The sequence below is a fragment of the Sphaeramia orbicularis genome, chromosome 8 (genome assembly GCF_902148855.1).
Source record: "Sphaeramia orbicularis chromosome 8, fSphaOr1.1, whole genome shotgun sequence".
In the NCBI taxonomy this organism is placed as follows: Eukaryota; Metazoa; Chordata; class Actinopteri; order Kurtiformes; family Apogonidae; genus Sphaeramia; species Sphaeramia orbicularis.
Genome location: NC_043964.1, coordinates 32,684,204 through 32,704,120, shown reverse-complemented (window position 1 = coordinate 32,704,120; position 19,917 = coordinate 32,684,204). Strand labels below are relative to the sequence as shown.

The window sequence follows — 19,917 nt, the reverse complement described above, 5'->3', positions numbered from 1 at the left end:
AGTCATAAACACAGCAGGCAGGTTGTGGGTTGAATGTGCTGTATCTACAAACAGAGCAGGAAGGTTCTAGACATCACAGTTCATCTTTTAATGTATCTATTGTTCCTTGGTATCTTCTCATCACAGTCATTGTTCCACATAATTTCGCTCACCTCTTATTCCATTTTCAAATCCTGTGACCTGTTTCTAATGGCTGTTAATGATGGTCTTCTCTACTGTTGGCAGTGATTGTTCATCCACATACTTCAAACACACTGAACTCCATGTATTCTTTGTCTGTCTACTGCAGAACTGTTTGTAATGCTGCATCAGCACTGACCCTTTAGCAAAAAATATTCATAAAATGAAACTTGGTACTGGGTTTAACATCCTAAATTCAAATTTTCAGGACAATTATATTTCCCATTGTTTGATATATATTATCTGTAATACTATTTAATACATATATAGAATAAACAGCTGTTAATAAAGCTGCAGTGGTGATGCAGTTTAAAGAGTTGCAGATAAGCACTGAGATGTCTCCACCCTTTCACTATGAGTCTTATATCCACATATTTATGACTCTGATCAAACATGATGTGTGCTCTGTCTGGGTTCTGTGACACTGACACAATGGGATGTCCTTCAGTGCAGGTGTTTCCACCATATTAGTCTCTGGGAATAGGAAAAGTACAGCACATTACATGAATTAGTTTGTTTCTTATTTAAACCTAATAGAAATCCCCTAAACTGAGCCCCTTGTAGTCCTACATTTCTGTGAGGACTTACAGGCATCATCACAACAGGTGAGTTAGCGACCACAACATGTGATGACATCAGCATCACATTAACAATGTACGGTTATCTGCACCAACCACACTAATGAAAGACACAAAGAAAGAAAAATCTTAGGCCTGACAAGAGAAAAAACACAACAAACCAATTAAATAATGTAACATTTTCACACATTTGGTCACAATGTATTTTTATTTTTCATTTGCTCAAGTTCATAGCAGTTTATCATTTCAGCTGATATTAATATGTATTAGAAGAGATGATCCTAAACTATATGAAAGTAATGTGGAAAACAAAACATTTTGCAAAGCAATATGTGATATTATGAATTAAACATTGAGTCTTTTTAATATTAGTTTTTAACTAAATTCAGGATCTCCACTAAACCAGTGCACTTCTACTTGCTTTATCAGGTATAATACTGTAACTGTAAACTAAGGCCTACATGTGTTTCCCATAGCATATGACTACATTATGAATTTTTCGCAATTCTTTTTCATGTTGAGCTGAAGCAAAGTTTTTCTCAGTATTTACATTTACAAGTTTAGTTAAAAATCTGTGCAAAACTAGTGCACTTCTGCTTGATTTATCAGATATAATATAAGAGATAACTGTAAATGAAGCCATAAATCTATGTTTCCCACTGCATGTGAACACAGTATGATCTTTTGAAATGATTTATTTTCATGATGAACTGAAGCAGTGTTTGTCTCATGTGCATTTACAGTCGTTCACAAAATCTTTTCCAAAGTTGATCATCTGTCTCAGTGCCATCAGTATCAGCATTTCAAGGTCATCATTTGGAGCGATTTCTGAGTGGTAGTTCTTCACAGGAAAGATGCAGTTCAGTGGAATACCCAGTGATTTACTCAGAACCTCCATCTATGTTGTCAAATTAACAAGATAACATTAAAGAAGTTAGTACAAACTTCCACTTAAAGAGAATATTTGTGTTATTTCAGTGTAAGATTGTAACTCTGTAAACAAGAAACAAATACATTTAGACCTACCTGTCTTTTCACAAACTTGCTTTTGTAGACATTTCTTAAGTTTGCATCGACCTCATCACAGGCTTCATCAGTGTGGGTGAGAATAGCCATTTGAGGAATCCCTGAGGATAAAGAGCAGACACCAAAGATAATAAAGTTAATATTAATCAGGTCATCATTTCAACTTTACCTAAAAACCAACCCCCAAATTTATTTTTGTACTCACTCATGCTACTAGCGTCCAGCCTCACTTTCCTCATCTTCTTCATAGTATCATCATCCAGTAAATGTACTGTATTGGCAGAGACGACACAAACCAGAACATGTGCTTTGTCACTCAGACTGGGGTTTGTGTTGTAGTATGGATCATCTCTGGATAATGTGGAGTGTGGATTAAACTGTAAAACAATGAAAAATACAATTAATTTACTTTTTTCTACATACACCACATGTAACTACAATACACGTACATAGTTTAGATCAAATGTACCATATTTCTGCACATCACAGTTAGTTGATTAACAGTTTAATTCAGTTACTTTACCGTGTAAGCATCTTTGACATGTCCCATCATGGCTAGTTTAATGTCCTCCTCACAAACTCCTTGGTCCTTCTCGAGGCCCATAATGTCATTGAAGACAAATGGATAAAAGGTCCCATCTTCTTCTTTTGTAATTTTGTATGTTGTGTACTGTAAAACAGAAGATTTAACTTATAATAACAGAGGTGTCACCACGGTCACACCAATGTCCTTTATTATTCACTAGATTATAAACAAACACAGCTGATAGTAAATTATCTGTGCTGTAATTATCACTGCAGATGAAACACACTAAATAAAAGAATATTATCTTTCACTATGCATGAAATACAATACATGAACTTGGTCATTTCTTCCTTAGCTTTATTTCACACCTGTTTGGTGAAGGATGTTCCACATGAATCCGCCAAAGCTCGTCCAGTCACTCTGCCTTGTAAGATGGTGTCCACAGAGTTGATAAAACTGGACTTGCCGTGATGAATTGGTCCATGAAGCAGAATTCTAATATGCTGATCTTTATTCCTCTCATCATTATGAGGTGGAAAAGGTTCAAAACACCTCACAAACTGTAGATATTCAGCTTTGGCACTATTAAAAAAGAAAATTTAAGCATGTTTATGTATGTGAGAGCTGGCATGTCATCACACACACACACACACACACACACATTCTCAACTACTGTTCAGGGTGAGGGCTGGTATCTGGGTTGGTTACTGCCCCTAGTGGGCAGGCTAGAGAGCTCCTCACCTTTATTGAGGACTTGGAGCTGACGTCACTGGTCATGTGATTGTTGTTTACACCGCCATATTGGTAGGCACGCTATCTGGATCCAGAAAGTCAGAACTGTTGCTTTATATCGTGTTTTTCTTTGGACTCATGTTTGCGTGTTTTGTTATTTGCGAGTATGTCTGCTTGTGATAAAGGCACCATAGATTAATTTCAATGTTTACTAACAACAGTGATGTGTGCACAACTCAGAGGTAAAAACACCAGTACCAGCTACCAGCCGGCTCACATCAGCTGTGTACACCTCCAGGCTCTCCCCCACAACTCGAGAACAAGCTGATATGTTAGCTCTAAAATGGTCCATTAACTGTCTCTGTTCAAAAGCCGATCCCATCTTCTCTTTCACGGCCGCATAATTTGACTTGACTGCATCAGAAAGGCTGTCCCATAGTAGAAAAGCAGACTGTCACAGACGGGTGGGGTGTATTGTCACCAGCTCCCCACTGAACTCACCGGTGTCGTCCGCCATAGTTCCGACTGCTTCACCCAGCTGAGGAAACTCTGGCTGCCATCGCTGGCAAAGGGAGCAGGTAGATCCACGATCACTCTCTCTCTATAGGGTGATAGGCCAGGGGAAGTCCTCCTGGTAGGTTTAAAGGGGTCTGCATCACCGTACCACATGATGACAATTCTTTTTTTCCACGCCGCTCAGTGCAACAGGCACGCAGGCTAACTATACTGAGAAGCTGCGCTAACCGCGGTAATAACTATAAACAGCGGTCGGCAGAACAGAACCACCGCTGCCACCAATGGAACCGAGCGGTCTTTCTGCCTAACTTATAATTGCTGAAAGCTGAGTCATAAACGGCACACAGGAGTTCAGCAGGCCCATAGTTTAACACATTGTAATATCCAAAGAAAGCTTGCCTACAATATGGCGTCATAAACAGCAAACCATGTGATCATGTGACATATGTGCAAAACCTCAATAAGGACAGGTTTCAGCAATTAGAGCCTCTTCGTTTGAGGCCTGGTAGATGTGTGGTGGGACTGCTTTGTCTGTGCAGGTAAGGGAGAGTTGGAGAACTTCATTTGGTATTTTGAGAGGAATCTAACCTGTATTTTTTATACAGAACTGTGGTGCAGTTGTTTCCTCTATCGACCCTGTTGAGTGTTCTGTAGGCCCATGTTGAAGAGGTAGGCTGCAGATAATCTGGGTTTTTAATTGATCCACAACATAAGAATTATTAGTGATTTGTCCAATTTAATCCCTGACATGACCTGACATGAGTCAGCCTTCACCCTTTTCTCCTTGATCTGCAGTATTAGCCAGTCAGCTCCACCATTGCCAGTGTCTTGAAAGTAACCGTAACTTATGATAATGTCGGAGGGTTTTCCTCTCTGAAGCAGTCAACATAACATCTGTTTGCCAGTCACTATAATGGCTGTGTTTTCCTTTTTCAGACATATTGCCAGACTGCTGCTTTGCCTGGACCGATGTGCCATGCGGTCCAGTTGAAGTCTCAGGATAGATTCTTCTTCTATTAGTGTGGACTTAGCTTAGTTGGTCATGAGCTGTCTGCTGTTCGTCATTGTTGCTCTGCTGTTTGGTTTTATTGTGTGATCCGATTGCAATTATCTATGAATCAACCGACTGTTCATATTGCATTTTCTTTTGTTTGTCAGGCAGTGGAAGGAGCTGCAGGGAGTATCCGTGGTATCTGCACCCCCTTTTTGCATGCTGTGTGGTAGGTCTGAAGTGTGGTGAGCACCCTTCGTAGTTTGTAGGTTTGCCTCAATTGTTGCAGTGTCTTTTGTGGTGATTTGCAGTGATCCTGGTGTGCACGTGGTGGTTGTTATTGGGTCTTGCGATAGCGTCTCCTTACTGTGAGTACCCTGCCTGATCATTTTTCCACCAGCAGATGGTATCCTAAACATCCTGCTGGTCCTAATTTATTGTAATATGTTATAGCAGTTACTTTGTAGTTTTTAAATACTTATAAATCATGCAGTATTAAAGGTACTGTTTTTAAAACTATCTATGATTCTTCCCTTTCTCATCAGGCCATCGCCATCTCTTGGCGCCCTTTTGCAAAATAAATGGTGTCATTTGGACTTGAATGCACGTCTCCGGCTCTCCTTGTACCTGCGTTAAATTTGTTTGGTGGGTTTATGCAGAGACCCTCATACTGAGGATCATCACATTTAGTTTTACTTTTTGTCTGTAGTGCTGATATGTTTCACTTGCTATGAAGGTAGGTGTTGCTCTGCTCAAACCAAATAACAGGAAACCACAGAAACACAGTTACAGGAATTTACACCAGCACAGTAGTTAGGTCACATTAGAGCAAAAAGCACATATTAAAGGTGAATTAAAAAACACTCACTTCCATGGTACAGCTCGCCATTCTTTATCAAGCACTAGTAAGATAAAGCATGTTATTTATCAAATATAACAAACATGTATAATCATGTCAGAGTTGAACGTATGTTTACTGTCTTCAATATCTTACACAGTGAAGGGGGCTCCACTTCAGGTTTAGAGTTCTTATCTCCCATCGCTGTAAAGTGTGGTACATATTGAAAAAAACAAAAACACATTCAACATAAATATGAATGTTTTCTATATAGTCTATTCTAAGTATTGTATAAACATTACAATAAACATTTTACCGTTTACAAAGAAGAAAATATTCTTTCTATTATCTATCTCTATCTCATTTTATTGTCAGATCACTAAACTCCATTTTTTTGCCACAAATAACAAATTGTCTCAAATAACATTCATTCAGTTTCAGTTAAATCACATTAAACAAATAAACAGACCTACACTGGTTACATGTGGTAGTTATGGTTACATTTCACACTGACGACATTTGTCATCTATTACATTCATCACTGCTGAAAACAAACATATATGTTTGGAACTTTCATACTTTCCTAAAAGTGTGTGAAGGTCATTATTATGAACTACAGCACAATGTTGCCACAAGTGATAATTTTAATGTTACATTTTTTCATTCTGGATGTGAGTTCAACAGGTTTATGTAACTAAGAGCACAGTTACTGTACAATGGTTGTTTTTTGCAGGTGTTAATAAGCATAATTTCATGTGACTCAAACTACAGAATATCTAGGAATAGTTTTTTGCTTTTTTGTTTGTTTGTTTTTTCAGTTTCACTGATATGATGTTCTTCTAAGACACAAGAGCAGTGGTGAATCTTCGAGTTACATTCAAAAATACTGTTTGAGGTGCAAATCTGTAAAATATTTATTTTAAGATTATACCACTATGTAATTGCTATACGAGAAACAGTCCCAAACTACTCAGCTTTTGTGAGTATTTATCAAAGTTGTGAACCACAAGTAAAAAAAAGTAAATTTGTTCATTTGTTTTACTGTTGTGTGAACTCAGCCTCAATTTCTTATAAACAAAGTCAAACAATTAAAAGAACGAATAACTCTACCTTCAGTGTGTGCAGTCTGTGGAGTTGTTTCCTCTGTTGTTGACTTTGATGAAATTTTGACTTGTTAAACTTTCACTTTCTTTTGGAGGATGTGATGTGATGTATTGAGACATTTCATATCGGATTTAGTGTCGTGGTCATAAACACAGCAGGCAGGTTGTGGGTTGAATGTGCTGTATCTAAAAACAGAGGAGGAAGGTTCTAGGCATCACAGTTCATCCCAGCATTAAGAGGGACTAGAAAACAATAACAATACATGCAGACATGACAGGCCGAATAAAAGCACAGTTAATATTTCAGAATAACATGTCATTGGTTTTTACATTAAGGTGAATATCACTGATTTGAGACTTTTGTGTTTTTGTTTCCCTTTTGTGCTCCCTTAATGTATCTATTGTTCCTCAGTATCTTATCGTCATAGTCACTGTTCCACATAATTTCACTTTCCTCTTATTCCAGTTTGACCATTTGTCCAGTTTCAAATCCTGTGACCTGTTTCTAATGGCTGTTAATGATGGTCTTCTCTACTGTTGTCAGTGATTGTTCATCCACATACTTCAAACACACTGAACTCCATGTATTCTTTGTCTGTCTACTGCAGAACTGTTTGTGATGCTGCATCAGCACTGACCCTTTAGCAAAAAAAAATTAATAAAATGAAACTTGGTACTGGGTTTAACATCCTAAATTCAGATTCCCACAACAGTTATATTTCCCAATGTCTGATATATATTATCTGTAATACTATTTAATACAGGGGTGTCAAACTCATTTTGGTTCAGGGGCCGTATTTAGCCCAATTTGATCTCAAGCGGGCCAGATTAGTAAAATAATGACTTAATAACCTGTAAATAATGACAAATCCAAGTTTTTCTTTTTGTTTTAGTGCAAAAAAAACCTCAATTAAATTATGAAAATATTTACATTTTACCAAAAAGATGTGAATAACCTGAAAAACTGAAATTTCCTTTGAAAAATTAGTGCAATTTTAACAATATTATGCCTTGACTTATTATTTATACATGTACATTACACACAATGTTACATAAACATTTGGTAAAAGGCAGAATATTTTTAAAATTTTGGAGTTTGGAACTAAAATTTAAACAATTTCTACAATATTACATCTCTTATTAATAAACACAACTCTAGTGGATCCATAAATGCACAAAACATTTAGTGACAGGCAGAATATTATTAAAATTGCACATTTCGGGTTGTTCTTCTTTGTTTTTATTTATGTATTTATTTGCATTCTATTGTGAAAGAATAGTTTTGTAAATGTAAATATTTTCACAGTGTAATGTTATTTTTTCCACATAATTTTTCACAAAGAAAATTTGTAGTTGTCATTATTTATGGGTTATTGTGTTGTTATTTTTACTGGAGATCACATTGGTCTGTATGTGGAACCTGAACCAAAATGATTTTTTCAACCTTGACTGTTCAGGTTAATTTTTGCACTTTCATCCTGCGGGCCAGAATGGAACCTTTGGCGGGCTAGATTTGGCCCCCGGGCCACATGTTTGACACCTGTGATTTAATACATATCTAGAATAAACAGCTGTTAATGAAGCTGCAGTGGTGATGCAGTTAAAAGAGTTGCAGATAAGCACTGAGATGTCCCCACCCTTTCACTATGAGTCTTATATCCACATATTTATGACTCTGATCAACCATGATGTGTGCTCTGTCTGGGTTCTGTGACACTGACACAATGGGATGTCCTTCAGTGCAGGTGTTTCCACCATATTAGTCTCTGGGAATAGGAAAAGTACAGCACATTACATTAATTTGTTTGTTTCTTATTGTTTCTGTACCAGGAGTAAAACATAGATTGCACTGACTTACATAGATCAGCAGAGGGTGCAAAGTGTAAAACAGCTGTATTTTAATAGAAGAGGTGAGTCATCTGTTTGTGTGTAGCCCCCAGATAACAACACTGTGCAGGATGTGGTACCGTATAAAAACATGGTGATTCCAGTTCCATGGTTTTGTCTCTGCTCTACTCTCATTTACTGCAGACGTCTTTTTCTCTTACTTTTTCTAACAAACATACTGGAGTAACTGAAGCTGTATAACATGAACAGGACACTAAGAGCCTTAATCCAGAACTTGATGAGACTGCAGAAGACTGGAGGACAACTCACAGACAGCTGAGCAGGTGACCATCCAATCAAGCATAAACCAAACAGATGCTCTGGCCCCCATGCTGTTCTGCATAGACCTCAACCCCCTCAGCCAGATCATCACCAAGAGGGGCTTTGGATCCCTGTTCTGCAATAGAACAACCATCAGCCTCCTAATCTACATGGATGACATGAAACTGAATGCTAAGTATGAGTGTGACATTGACTCTGTGATTAACGTCACTGGGATCTACAACAACATCAGTTTGTCATTTGGACTAGATAAATGTGGGTGGATGGTATCTAGAAGAGGGATGGAGACCTGCAGGGATCTGAGTTGAAGTTCTTATTCATTTTAAACCTAATAGAAATCCCCTAAACTGAGCCCCGTGTAGTCCTACATTTCTGTGAGGACTTAAAGGCATCATCACAACAGGTGAGTTATCGACCACAACATGTGATGACATCAGCATCACATTAACACTGTACCGTTATCTGCACCGACCACACTAATGAAAGACACAAAGAAAGAAAAATCCTTGGCCTGATGAGAAAAAACACAACAAACCAATTAAATAATGTAACATTTTCACACATTTGGTCATAATGTAAATTTTATTTTTGATTTGCTCAAGTTCAGAGCAGTTTATCATTTCAGCTGACATTAATATGTAGTAGGAGAGGTGATCCTAAAGTATATGAACATATTGTTGTAAAGAAAATGTTTGGAAAGCAATATGTGATATGAATAATATATTGAGTATTTTTTTTTTATATATTAGTGTTTAACTAATTCAGGATCTCCACTAAACCAGTGCACTTCTACTTGCTTTGTCAGGTATAATACAGTAACTGTAAACTAAGGCCTACATGTGTTTCCCATAGCATATGACTACATTATGAATTTTTTACAATTCTTTTTCATGTTGGGCTGAAGCAAAGTTTGTCTCAGTATTTACATTTACAAGTTTAGTTAAAAATCTGTGCAAAACTAGTGCACTTCTGCTTGATTTATTAGGTGTAATATGAGATGTCATTTTAAATGAAGCCATAAATCTACGCTTCCTACAGCCAAAAATGACAATATCAGTTTTTTACATGATTTCTTTTCATGATGAACTGAAGCAATGTTTGTCTCATGTGCATTTACAGTCGTTCACAAAATCTTCTCCTTGGTTGAGCATCTGTTTCAGTGCCATCAGTATCAGCATTTCAAGGTCATCATTTGGAGCAATTTCTGAGTGGTAGTTCTTCACAGGAAAGATGCAGTTCAGTGGAATACCCAGTGATTCACTCAGAAGCTCCATCTATGTTGTCAAATTAACAAGATAACATTAAAGAAGTTGCTGCAAACTTCCACTTAAAGAGGATATTTGTGATATTTAAATGTAAGATTATAACTCTGTAAACATGAAATAAACACATTTAGACCTACCTTTTCTTTCACATACTTGCTTTTATAGACGTTTCTTAAGTTTGCTTTGACCTCAGGACAGGCTACATCAATGTTGGTGAGAATAGCCATTTGAGGAATCCCTGAGGATAAAGAGCAGATACCAAAGATAATAAAGTTAAAATTAATCAGGTCATTATCTTAACTTTACCAAATTAATTTTTGTACTCACCCATATCACTAGCTGCCAGCCTCACAGTCCTCATCCTCTTCACAGCATCATCATCCATCAAATTTATTTTATCGGCAGAGACGACACAAACCAGAACATGTACTTTGTCACTCAGACTGGGGTTTGTGTTGTAGTGTGGATCATCTGTGGGTAATGTGGAGTGTGGATTAAACTGTAAAACAATGAACAATACATTTCATTTGCTTTTTTCTCCATACACTACATGTAACTACAATACATGTACACAGTTTAGATCAAATGTACCATATTTCTGCACATCACAGTTAGTTACTTTAAAGTTTAATTCAGTTACTTTACCGTGTAACCATCTTTTACATGTCCCATCATGGCTAGTTTGATGTCGTCCTCACGAACTCCTTCATTCTTCTCAAGACCCATTATATCATTGAAGACAAATGGGTAGAAGGTCCCACGTGCTCCTTTTGTAATTTTGTATGTTGTGTACTGTAAAACAGAAGATTTACCTTATAATAACAGAGGTGTCACCACGATCACACCATTCATTCATTTTCTGAACCTGCTTTATCCTCACTGGGGTCATGGGGGTCACTGGAGTCTATCCCAGCTACTTATGGGCAAAGGTGGGGTACACCCTGGACATGTCAACAGTTCATCTCAGGGCTGACATATAGAGACAAACAATCACTCTCACATTCACACCTATGGGCAATTTAGATTAACTGATCAGTGCATGTCTTTGGATGGTAGGCAGAAGCCAGAGTCCCAGGAAAGAACATGTTAACTTCATACAGAAGGGTCCCACATTAACTGGTGTTGGAATCGAACTCAGGATTTTCTTGCTGTGAAGCACAAGTGCTATCCACTGCACCACTATGTCGCCCGTGATCAGATCAATTTTCTTTTATTATTAACTAGATTATAAACAAACACAGCTGATAGTAAAGCATCTATGTAGATGAAACACACCAAACAAAAGAATATTATGTTTCATGATACATGTATACAAATACTTCTAAAAAAATTGAATATTATGAAAAAGTTCAATATTTTTTTGTCACTCATTTCAGAAAGTGAAACCCATATATTATATAGACCAGTGTTCCCCAACCTTTTTGAGCCATAGCACATATTTTACAGAATGAGGAACTCCTTGGCAGCAGTCACCGAACACTCCCTGTGGGGTGCGCACATATCAAAGGTGAGGGGATGATATTGTCAAGGGGGCATTTGGAATGAGAAAGCTGAGAGGGGTGCATCAGCGACCCCTCAGACGAACCCCACAGTCCGTTGGAGTATAATAGAGGCATATCCCCCCCACCCTAACCTGGTCCATGGGTCCCACAGATAACCTACTGATCCGCACATGACAAGGGAGGGGGGCTTTATCAGCTGAACACATTGTATCAGGGCTGGTTCACTTTCACTGTTACCTTTTACAAAGGTAAACAGGAGACTGTTGTTGTAGACTCGATCATTGGCATGTACAGTCGTACATATCATGCAGCTCGCTTAGAGTACCTATCAGGTAAAATTAGATAATCTTCCACAGCACACTTGATGATTTCTCACAGGACACCTACGTGCCACAGCACACTGGCTGGAAAACATTGATACAGACTCATTACACGTAGAGTGAAATATTTCGAGCCTTTATTTGTTGAAATATTGATGATTATGGGTAACAGATGATAAACATAACATGTGCACACTTGAAAACCCACGCCAAAGTTGATGCACATACAGACAGACAGACGGACGGCAGTGCTGCAGAAACTAAAATGAATGCAAGAAGAAAACGCTGCATATCCACTCACACACTGTAAAAAAGGGTTTTGGGGGTTGGTGAATACAAACTATGGAAATCAGTTATATTTAAATTAACAGTAATATTTAGCCAGTGAAACTATGGAAGCAATGGTATGTTTTACTATTTTGATTAGTTATTTTTTTGTTGAATGAATATTTCTGTTGAGTTGCATATTCTTGCACCATGAGCTAAGTTGCTCCTTTGTTTCATTATTCTCTGAAATGGTGTTCCATTCTGGAGTGAGTAAAAATATAATACAAAACAGGAGTCCTCATCTCCCATTCATCACATGCTTCTTAGGGTTGGGATTGAATGATGCATACCTCCTGTGATGGGCAGCTTTTCAAGTAAAACTAACCTTCCTTGAATAAGTAATGGTTAAATAGTTATACTGATTAGATGTTAATAATAACAATTAAATTAAGGGTAGGCAATACTGGGAATTTTGGTATCGTCACTGAAAAAAGCCCTGATGAAGACCAGAGGTTGCAACGCGTTGGCTGTATTTTAAAATACTGCCATGAACTAATAAAGGCATTTTATTTTTACACAAATCCTACAGTGTGCCTTGGGAATATTTTTTGAAATCTAACATGCTAATGCTGATTTTTTTTTTTTTTACTCTAAATAACATAACTAATATTTCGCAGACTAAGAATTTTGGGTTTTCATGATCTGTAAGCCATAATCATCAAAATGTCAAGAAATAAGCTCTTGAAATATTTCACTCTGTCAAATGAATTTTAATGTCTAATATGCTCAATGTCTAATTAACTTTTTCATGATAATCACATTTTTGTAGATGTACCTGTACATACATACAGTACATGAACATAGTCATTTCTTCCTCAGTTTCAGTTCACACCTTTTTGGTGAAGGTCTTTCTTCCATCTGTATCCACCAAAGCTCGTCCAGCCATTCTGCCTCGTAAGACGGTGTCCACAGAGTTGATAAAACTGGACTTGCCGTGACCAGTGACTCCATGAAGCAGAATTCTAATATGCTGATCTTCATTCGTCTCATCATTACATGGCTGGAAAGGCTCAAAACCCCTCACAAACTCTAAATATTCAGCTTTGTCACTATTTAAGAAGAAAATTTAAGGATGTTATGTATTGCTTTTTGTCTGTAGTGCTGATATGTTTTACTTGCTATGCAGGTAGGTGTGACTCTAGTTAAACCAAATAACAGGAATCTACAGATACACAGAAACAGGAAATTACACCAGCACAGTATATGTATCACATTAGAATAAAAAGCACATATTAAAGATGAATTAAAAAGCACTCACCCCTGTGGTACATCCCGCCATTCTTTATCAAGCACTAGTGAGATAAAGCATGTTATTTATCAAATATAACAAACATGTATAATCATGTCAGAGTTGAACATATGTTCAGTGAAGATATGTTTTAGTGATTTCAATGTCTTACAAGGCTTCAGTTCAGGTTTAGACTTCTTTCCTCCCATAGCTGTAAAGTATGATAAATATTTAATACTAACATAAACATTACACAGATATGAATGCTTTGTATATAGTCTACACTAAACATTACAAAAACATTACAATAAACATTTTACTGTTTACAAAGAAGAAAATATTGTTTTTACTATCAATCTCATTTTATGGTCAGATCACTCAACTTTATTTATTTATTTATTTATTTATTTATTTATTTATTATTTTTTTTTTACCACAAATGATACATTTTCTCATGTAACATTCGTGCAATTTCACCTATATCACATTAAACAGATAAACAGACCTACACTGGTCACATGTGGTAGTTATGGTTACATTTCACACTGACGACATCTTTCATCTATTACATTCATCACTGCTGAAAACAAACATATGTTTGTAACTTTCATACTTTCCTAAAAGTGTGTGAAGGTCATTATTATAACTATGAACTACAGCACAATGTTGACACATGTGATAATTTTAATGTCACATTTTTAATCCTGGATGTGACTTCAACAGGTTTATGGAACTAAGAGCACAGTTGCTGTACAATAGATGTTTTTTGCAGGTGTTCATAAGCATAATTTCCTGTGACTCAAGCTACAGAATAGATCAGACTTTTTTTTTTCAGTTTCACGGATATAGTTTTCTTCTGTGAAACAAGAGCTGTGGTGAATCTTCGAGTTATGGGCAAAAATACTGTTTGAGGTGAACAGTTATAAAATATTAAATATTTCAATATTACACCACCATGTAGTTGTAGTATACTAAATGAAACAGTCCCAAACTACTCAGCTTTTGTGAGTATTTATCAAAGTTGTGAACTACAAGTAAATGAAAGTAAGTTTGTTCATTAGTTTTACTGTTGTGTGAACTCAGCCTCATTTTCTTATGAATAAAGTCAAACAATTAGAATAAAACAACAAATAACTCTACCTTCAGTGTGTGCAGTCGGTGGAGTTGTTTCTTCTGTTGTCGACTTTGATGAAATTTTGACTTGTTAACTTTCACTTTCCTATGGTGCATGTTACATGGTGTATTGAAACATTTCATACCGGATTTAGTGTTGTGGTCATAAACACAGCAGGCAGGTTGTGGGTTGAATGTGCTGTATCTAAAAACAGAGCAGGAAGGTTCTAGGCATCACAGTTCGTCTTTTAATGTATCTATTGTTACTCAGTATCTTATCATCATAGTTATTGTTCCACATAATTTCACTCACCTCTTATTCCAGTTTCATCATTTGTCCAGTTTCAAATCCTTTCTAATGGCTGTTAATGATGGTCTTCTCTACTGTTGGTAGTGATTGTTCATCCACATACTTCAAACACACTGAACTCCATGTATTCTTGGTCTGTCTACTGCAGAACTGTTTGTGATGCTGCATCAGCACTGACCCTTTAGCAAAAAAAATTTAATAAAATGAAACTTGGTACTGGGTTTAACATCCTAAATTCAGATTTGCACTAGAAGTATATTTCCCAATGTTTGATATATATTATCTCTAATATTTGTAATATTTTATGGTTTGCTTGTTTTCATTGTGGTTGTTATCAATTCACCAAATTCTATAAAGCCCTGTGAGGTGACCTTGTTGTGATACTAGGATCTACAAATAAAATTGAATTGAATAATACCATGTAATACATATCTTGAATAAACAGCTGTTAATGAAGCTGCAGTTAAAAGAGTTGCAGATTAGCACTGAGATGTCCCCACCCTTTCACTATGAGTCTTATATCCACATATTTATGACTCTGATCAAACATGATGTGTGCTCTGTCTGGGTTCTGTGACACTGACACAATGGGATGTCCTTCAGTGCAGGTGTTTCCACCATATTAGTCTCTGGGAATAGGAAAAGTACAGCACATTACATGAATTAGTTTGTTTCTTATTGTTTCTGAATCAGGAGTAAAACATAGATTACACTGACTTAATAGAAGAGGTGAGTCATCTGTTTGTGTGTAGCCCCCAGATAAAAACAACACTGTGCAGGATGTGGTTCCGTATAAAAACACAGTAATTCCAGTTACATCTGCTCTACTCTCATTTACTGCAGACGTCTTTTCCTCTTACTTTTTCTAACATACATACTGGAGTGATTAAAGCTGTATAACATCAACAGGACACTAAGGGTGTTCATCCAGAACTCGATGAGACTACAGAAGACTGGAGGACAACTAAAAGACAGCTGCAAGTCTGTGGGAATAGGAAAAGTACAGCACATTACATTCATTTGTTTGTTTCTTTTTCTTTTCGCATCAGGAGTAAACCATAGATTGCACTGACTTACATAAATCAGCAGAGGGTGCAAAGTGCAAAACAGCTGTATTTTAATAGAAGAGGTGAGTCATCTGTTTGGCCTGTGTGTGTAGACCTCTGTTTTCTTTTTCATGGGTTTTTTCAAGCAAACAGAGGTGATGTCCTGTCTCTTCCTGTTTGTCCTGGGACGTCCTGCAGTCCGGGTGTTAACACAATATGAGTCACTGCAAACACAGAAAGCACAGAACATACATGAAATTCAGGATAGATTTCAGTATGTTTTGAAGACCAGCAGAGGGCGCCAAATGAAAACCTGCTTTAACCCATAAAGACCCAAACAGCCACCATCTACTGTTTAACCCTTTCATGCATAGTGGTCACTCCAGTGGACAGTTATTCTGAGGCTGTTCTCTTGTATATTCACAGGTTTTGTTGTTTTAGTTGCATAATCAGCCGACACAGTGGACACTTATGCACCATCCAATACACTGACGTTCATACCATTACTGTAACTTTGCTGTTCTTGATAAACCAGATCTGCAGTGATATGTTTGAGTGTAAATTAATTGTTAATTGTTAGACTGTAATTTTTTAAAAAGCAAAAAGGCTTTTTTTTTTTTTTTGCATATTATCTCCATGAACTAGGAAGATCATTACTGTTATTAATTATTTAAGGAGAAGGGGTGGGATTTTATAAGTTATACTTCTTCTCACTCCTTTTCGAATATGTATTATATGTCTCATGTTTAAGTGTTTTGTTTATTTATTTTCTTCTGTTTCTTCTGTTTTTTTCACATTCGAAATAAATACATAAATCAATCAAGTGAGTCATAACTAATATTAGAGTATGTTAAAATGTGAGAAAACATCAGATTAGCAGCATTAAAAATATCTTTATTTCATTGTTTTCATTCATTCAATTTCAGTTAAATCACATTAAACAGATAAACAGACCTACACTGGTTACATGTGGTAGTTATGGTTACATTTCACACTGACGACATCTGTCATCTATTACATTCATCACTGCTGAAAACAAACATATATGTTTGGAACTTTCATACTTTCATAAAAGTGTGCGAAGGCAGTTATTATAACTATGAACTACAGCACAATGTTGTCACAAGTGATAATTTTAATGTTACATTTTTAATCCTGGATGTGAGTTCAACAGGTTTATGGAACTAAGAGCACAGTTACTGTACAATGGCTGTTTTCCGTGTGTTGCCCCCAGATAACAACAACACTGTGCAGGATGTGGTACCGTATAAAAACATGGTGATTCCAGTTCCATGGTTTTGTCTCTGCTCTACTCTCATTTACTGCAGACGTCTTTTTCTCTTACTTTTTCTAACACACATACTGGAGTGACTAAAGCTGTATAACATGAACAGGATAGAAGGAACCTGAATCTAGAACTTGATGAGACTGCAGAAGACTGGAGGACAACTCACAGACAGCTGAGCAGGTGACCATCCAATCAAGCATAAACCAAACAGATGCTCTGGCCCCCATGCTGTTCTGCATAGACCTCAACCCCCTCAGCCACATCATCACCAAGAGTTGTTTGGGACCCAGTTCTGAAATAGAACAACCATCAGCCTCCTAATCTACATGGATGACATCAAACTGAATGCCAAGAATGCGTGTGACATTGACTCCATGATTAACGTCACTGGGATCTACAACAACATCAGTTCGTCATTTGGACTAGATAAATGTGGGTGGATGGTATCTAGAAGAGGGATGGAGACCAATGTCCTTTATGATTCACTAGATTATAAACAAATACAGCTGATAGTAAATTATCTGTGCTGTAATTATAACTGCAGATGAAACACACTAAATAAAAGAATATTATCTTTCATTATGCATGAAATACAATACATGAACTTTGTCATTTCTTCCTCAGTTTTAATTCACACCTTTGTCGTGAAGGTTGTTCCAGATGCAACCGCCAAAGTTCGTCCAGTCACTCTGTCTTGTAAGATGGAGTTCACAGAGTTGATAAAACTGGACTTGCCGTGACAGACTGGTCCAAGAAGCAGAATTCTAATATGCTGATCTTCATTTCTCTCATCATTATGAGGCTGAAAAGGCTCAAAACCCCTCACAAACTGTAGATATTCACCTTTGGCACTATTAAAAGTAAAATTTAAGGATGTTTAGTTTATTTTTTGTCTGTAGAGCTGATATGTTTCACTTGCTATGAAGTTAGGTGTTGCTCTGGTCAAACCAAATAACAGGAAACTACAGAAACACAGTAACAGGAAATTAAACCAGCAAAATATATGTATCATGTTAGAGCAAAAAGCTACGGAAGCCTTTTGCATTCACAAAAAAAAAATAATTTCGGCTCTGTTTTTCTGAATTAATGAGATAATTATCTCATAATTACGAGAAAAAATAAGTTTTAAAAAAAAAGCTCTGTTTTTCTGAGTTTACGAGATACTGTTTCCTGAAAAAAAAAAAGCTCTGTTTTTCTGAGTTTACGAGATACTATTTCCCGAAAAAAATAAAATGTGGCTCTGTTTCTCTGTGTCAGTGGGACAGTGGTCCCTGGTCCAGGCAGGAGCTCCTTCTATCTGTGCTGCTGAAAGCCTCTCGGGGGAGCGTGAAGTTGTTTCTGTTCTCGTAACCGGTTCCGATCACAGATCATGGAACTAGTTTCGTTTACAGAAATCAGAACCACGGATCAAGCCCGTCAAGCACACCGGCGCTCGGAGCCTGTAGCCCTGCTTCCTGACAGGGCACGACCGCGGTGATGGGAGTTGGCATTAATGAAGTCAAATAAAATGACATTCACCAGCATTAAAAAAAACACAGCACACACAGCAGAAGAGTGCAAATGTGTATTCATTTATTTGTCGGACCTGATGGAAAGCATTAGTCAGAACTAGATCCATGGAGGAGCGGCTTGGTGTACCGGTTCGTCCCCCCCCCGGATAACTTTCCATCAGGTCCAGGTGGACAGCTACAGGAGCGGGTGGACGGAGCAGCTCAAGTCGACAGAACACCGGTGCTCGGAGCCTGTAGCCCGACTTCCTGACAGGACACAGAGAAACAGAGCCCAATTTTATTTTTTTCAGGAAACAGTATCTCATAAACTCAGAAAAAAAGGAATTTTTTTTTTTTTTTTCCGGAAAACAGTATCTCGTAAACTCAGAAAAACAGAGCTTTTTTTTTTTTTTCGGAAAACAGTATCTCGTAAACTCAGAAAAACAGAGCTTTTTTTTTTTTTTCGGAAAACAGTATCTCGTAAACTCAGAAAAACAGAGATTTTTTTTTTTTTTTTTTTCGGAAAACAGTATCTCGTAAATTCAGAAAAACAGAGCTTTTTTTTTGTTTTTTTCAGGAAAAAGTATCTCGTAAACTCAGAAAAACAGCGCTGATTTTTTTTAAACTTATTTTTTCTCGTAATTATGAGATAATTATCTCATTAATTCAGAAAAACAGAGCCAAAATTATTTTTTTTTGTGAATCAATATGCTTCCGTAAAAAGCACATATTAAAGATGAATTAAAAGACACTCACTTCCATGGTACAGGTCGCCATTCTTTATCAAGCACTAGTGAGATATTTATCAAATATAAGAAACATGTATAATCATGTCAGAGATTAAGATATGTTCTTTATTGTTTTTAATATCTTACATGGTGGAGAAGGAGGCTCCACTTCAGGTTTAGAGAAGAATCCTCCCATAGCTGTGAAGTGAAGTACATATTGAACACAAACACAAACACATTCAACACAGATATGAGTGTTTTATATACAGTCTATACTAAACATTACATAAACATTACAATAAAGATTTTACTGTTTACAAAGAAGACAATATTCCTTCTACTATCTGTCTATATCTCATTTTATTGTCAGATCACTCAACTCCATTTGTTTTACCACAGATGATAAATTGTCTCAAATAACATTCATCACTGCTGAAAACAAACATATATGTTTGGAACTTCCATACTTTCCTAAAAGTGTGTGAAGGTCATTATTATAACTATGAACTACAGCACAATGTTGCCACAAGTGATAATTTTAATGTTACATTTTTAATCCTGGATGTGAGTTCAACTGGTTTATTTAACTAAGAGCACAGTTACTGTACAATGGTTGTTTTTTGCAGGTGTTAATAAGCATA

General features: G+C 36.8%; 1 protein-coding gene across 1 annotated transcript in view; it reads right to left on the bottom strand.

Moving 5' to 3' along the window:
* Positions 1-9,316: 9,316 nt before the first annotated feature.
* LOC115423642 (uncharacterized) overlaps positions 9,317-19,917 on the bottom strand; it is a 28,495-nt gene continuing 17,894 nt past the window's right edge. The window contains exons 9-15 of the mRNA XM_030140561.1: positions 19,424-19,474; positions 19,305-19,338; positions 17,696-17,909; positions 10,570-10,716; positions 10,252-10,423; positions 10,062-10,162; positions 9,317-9,933 (exon numbers count right to left, since the gene is read on the bottom strand). Of these exons, the coding sequence (XP_029996421.1) occupies positions 9,763-9,933; positions 10,062-10,162; positions 10,252-10,423; positions 10,570-10,716; positions 17,696-17,909; positions 19,305-19,338; positions 19,424-19,474 (890 nt within the window). The 3' untranslated portion in view covers positions 9,317-9,762. The remainder of the gene's footprint in view (positions 9,934-10,061; positions 10,163-10,251; positions 10,424-10,569; positions 10,717-17,695; positions 17,910-19,304; positions 19,339-19,423; positions 19,475-19,917) is intronic.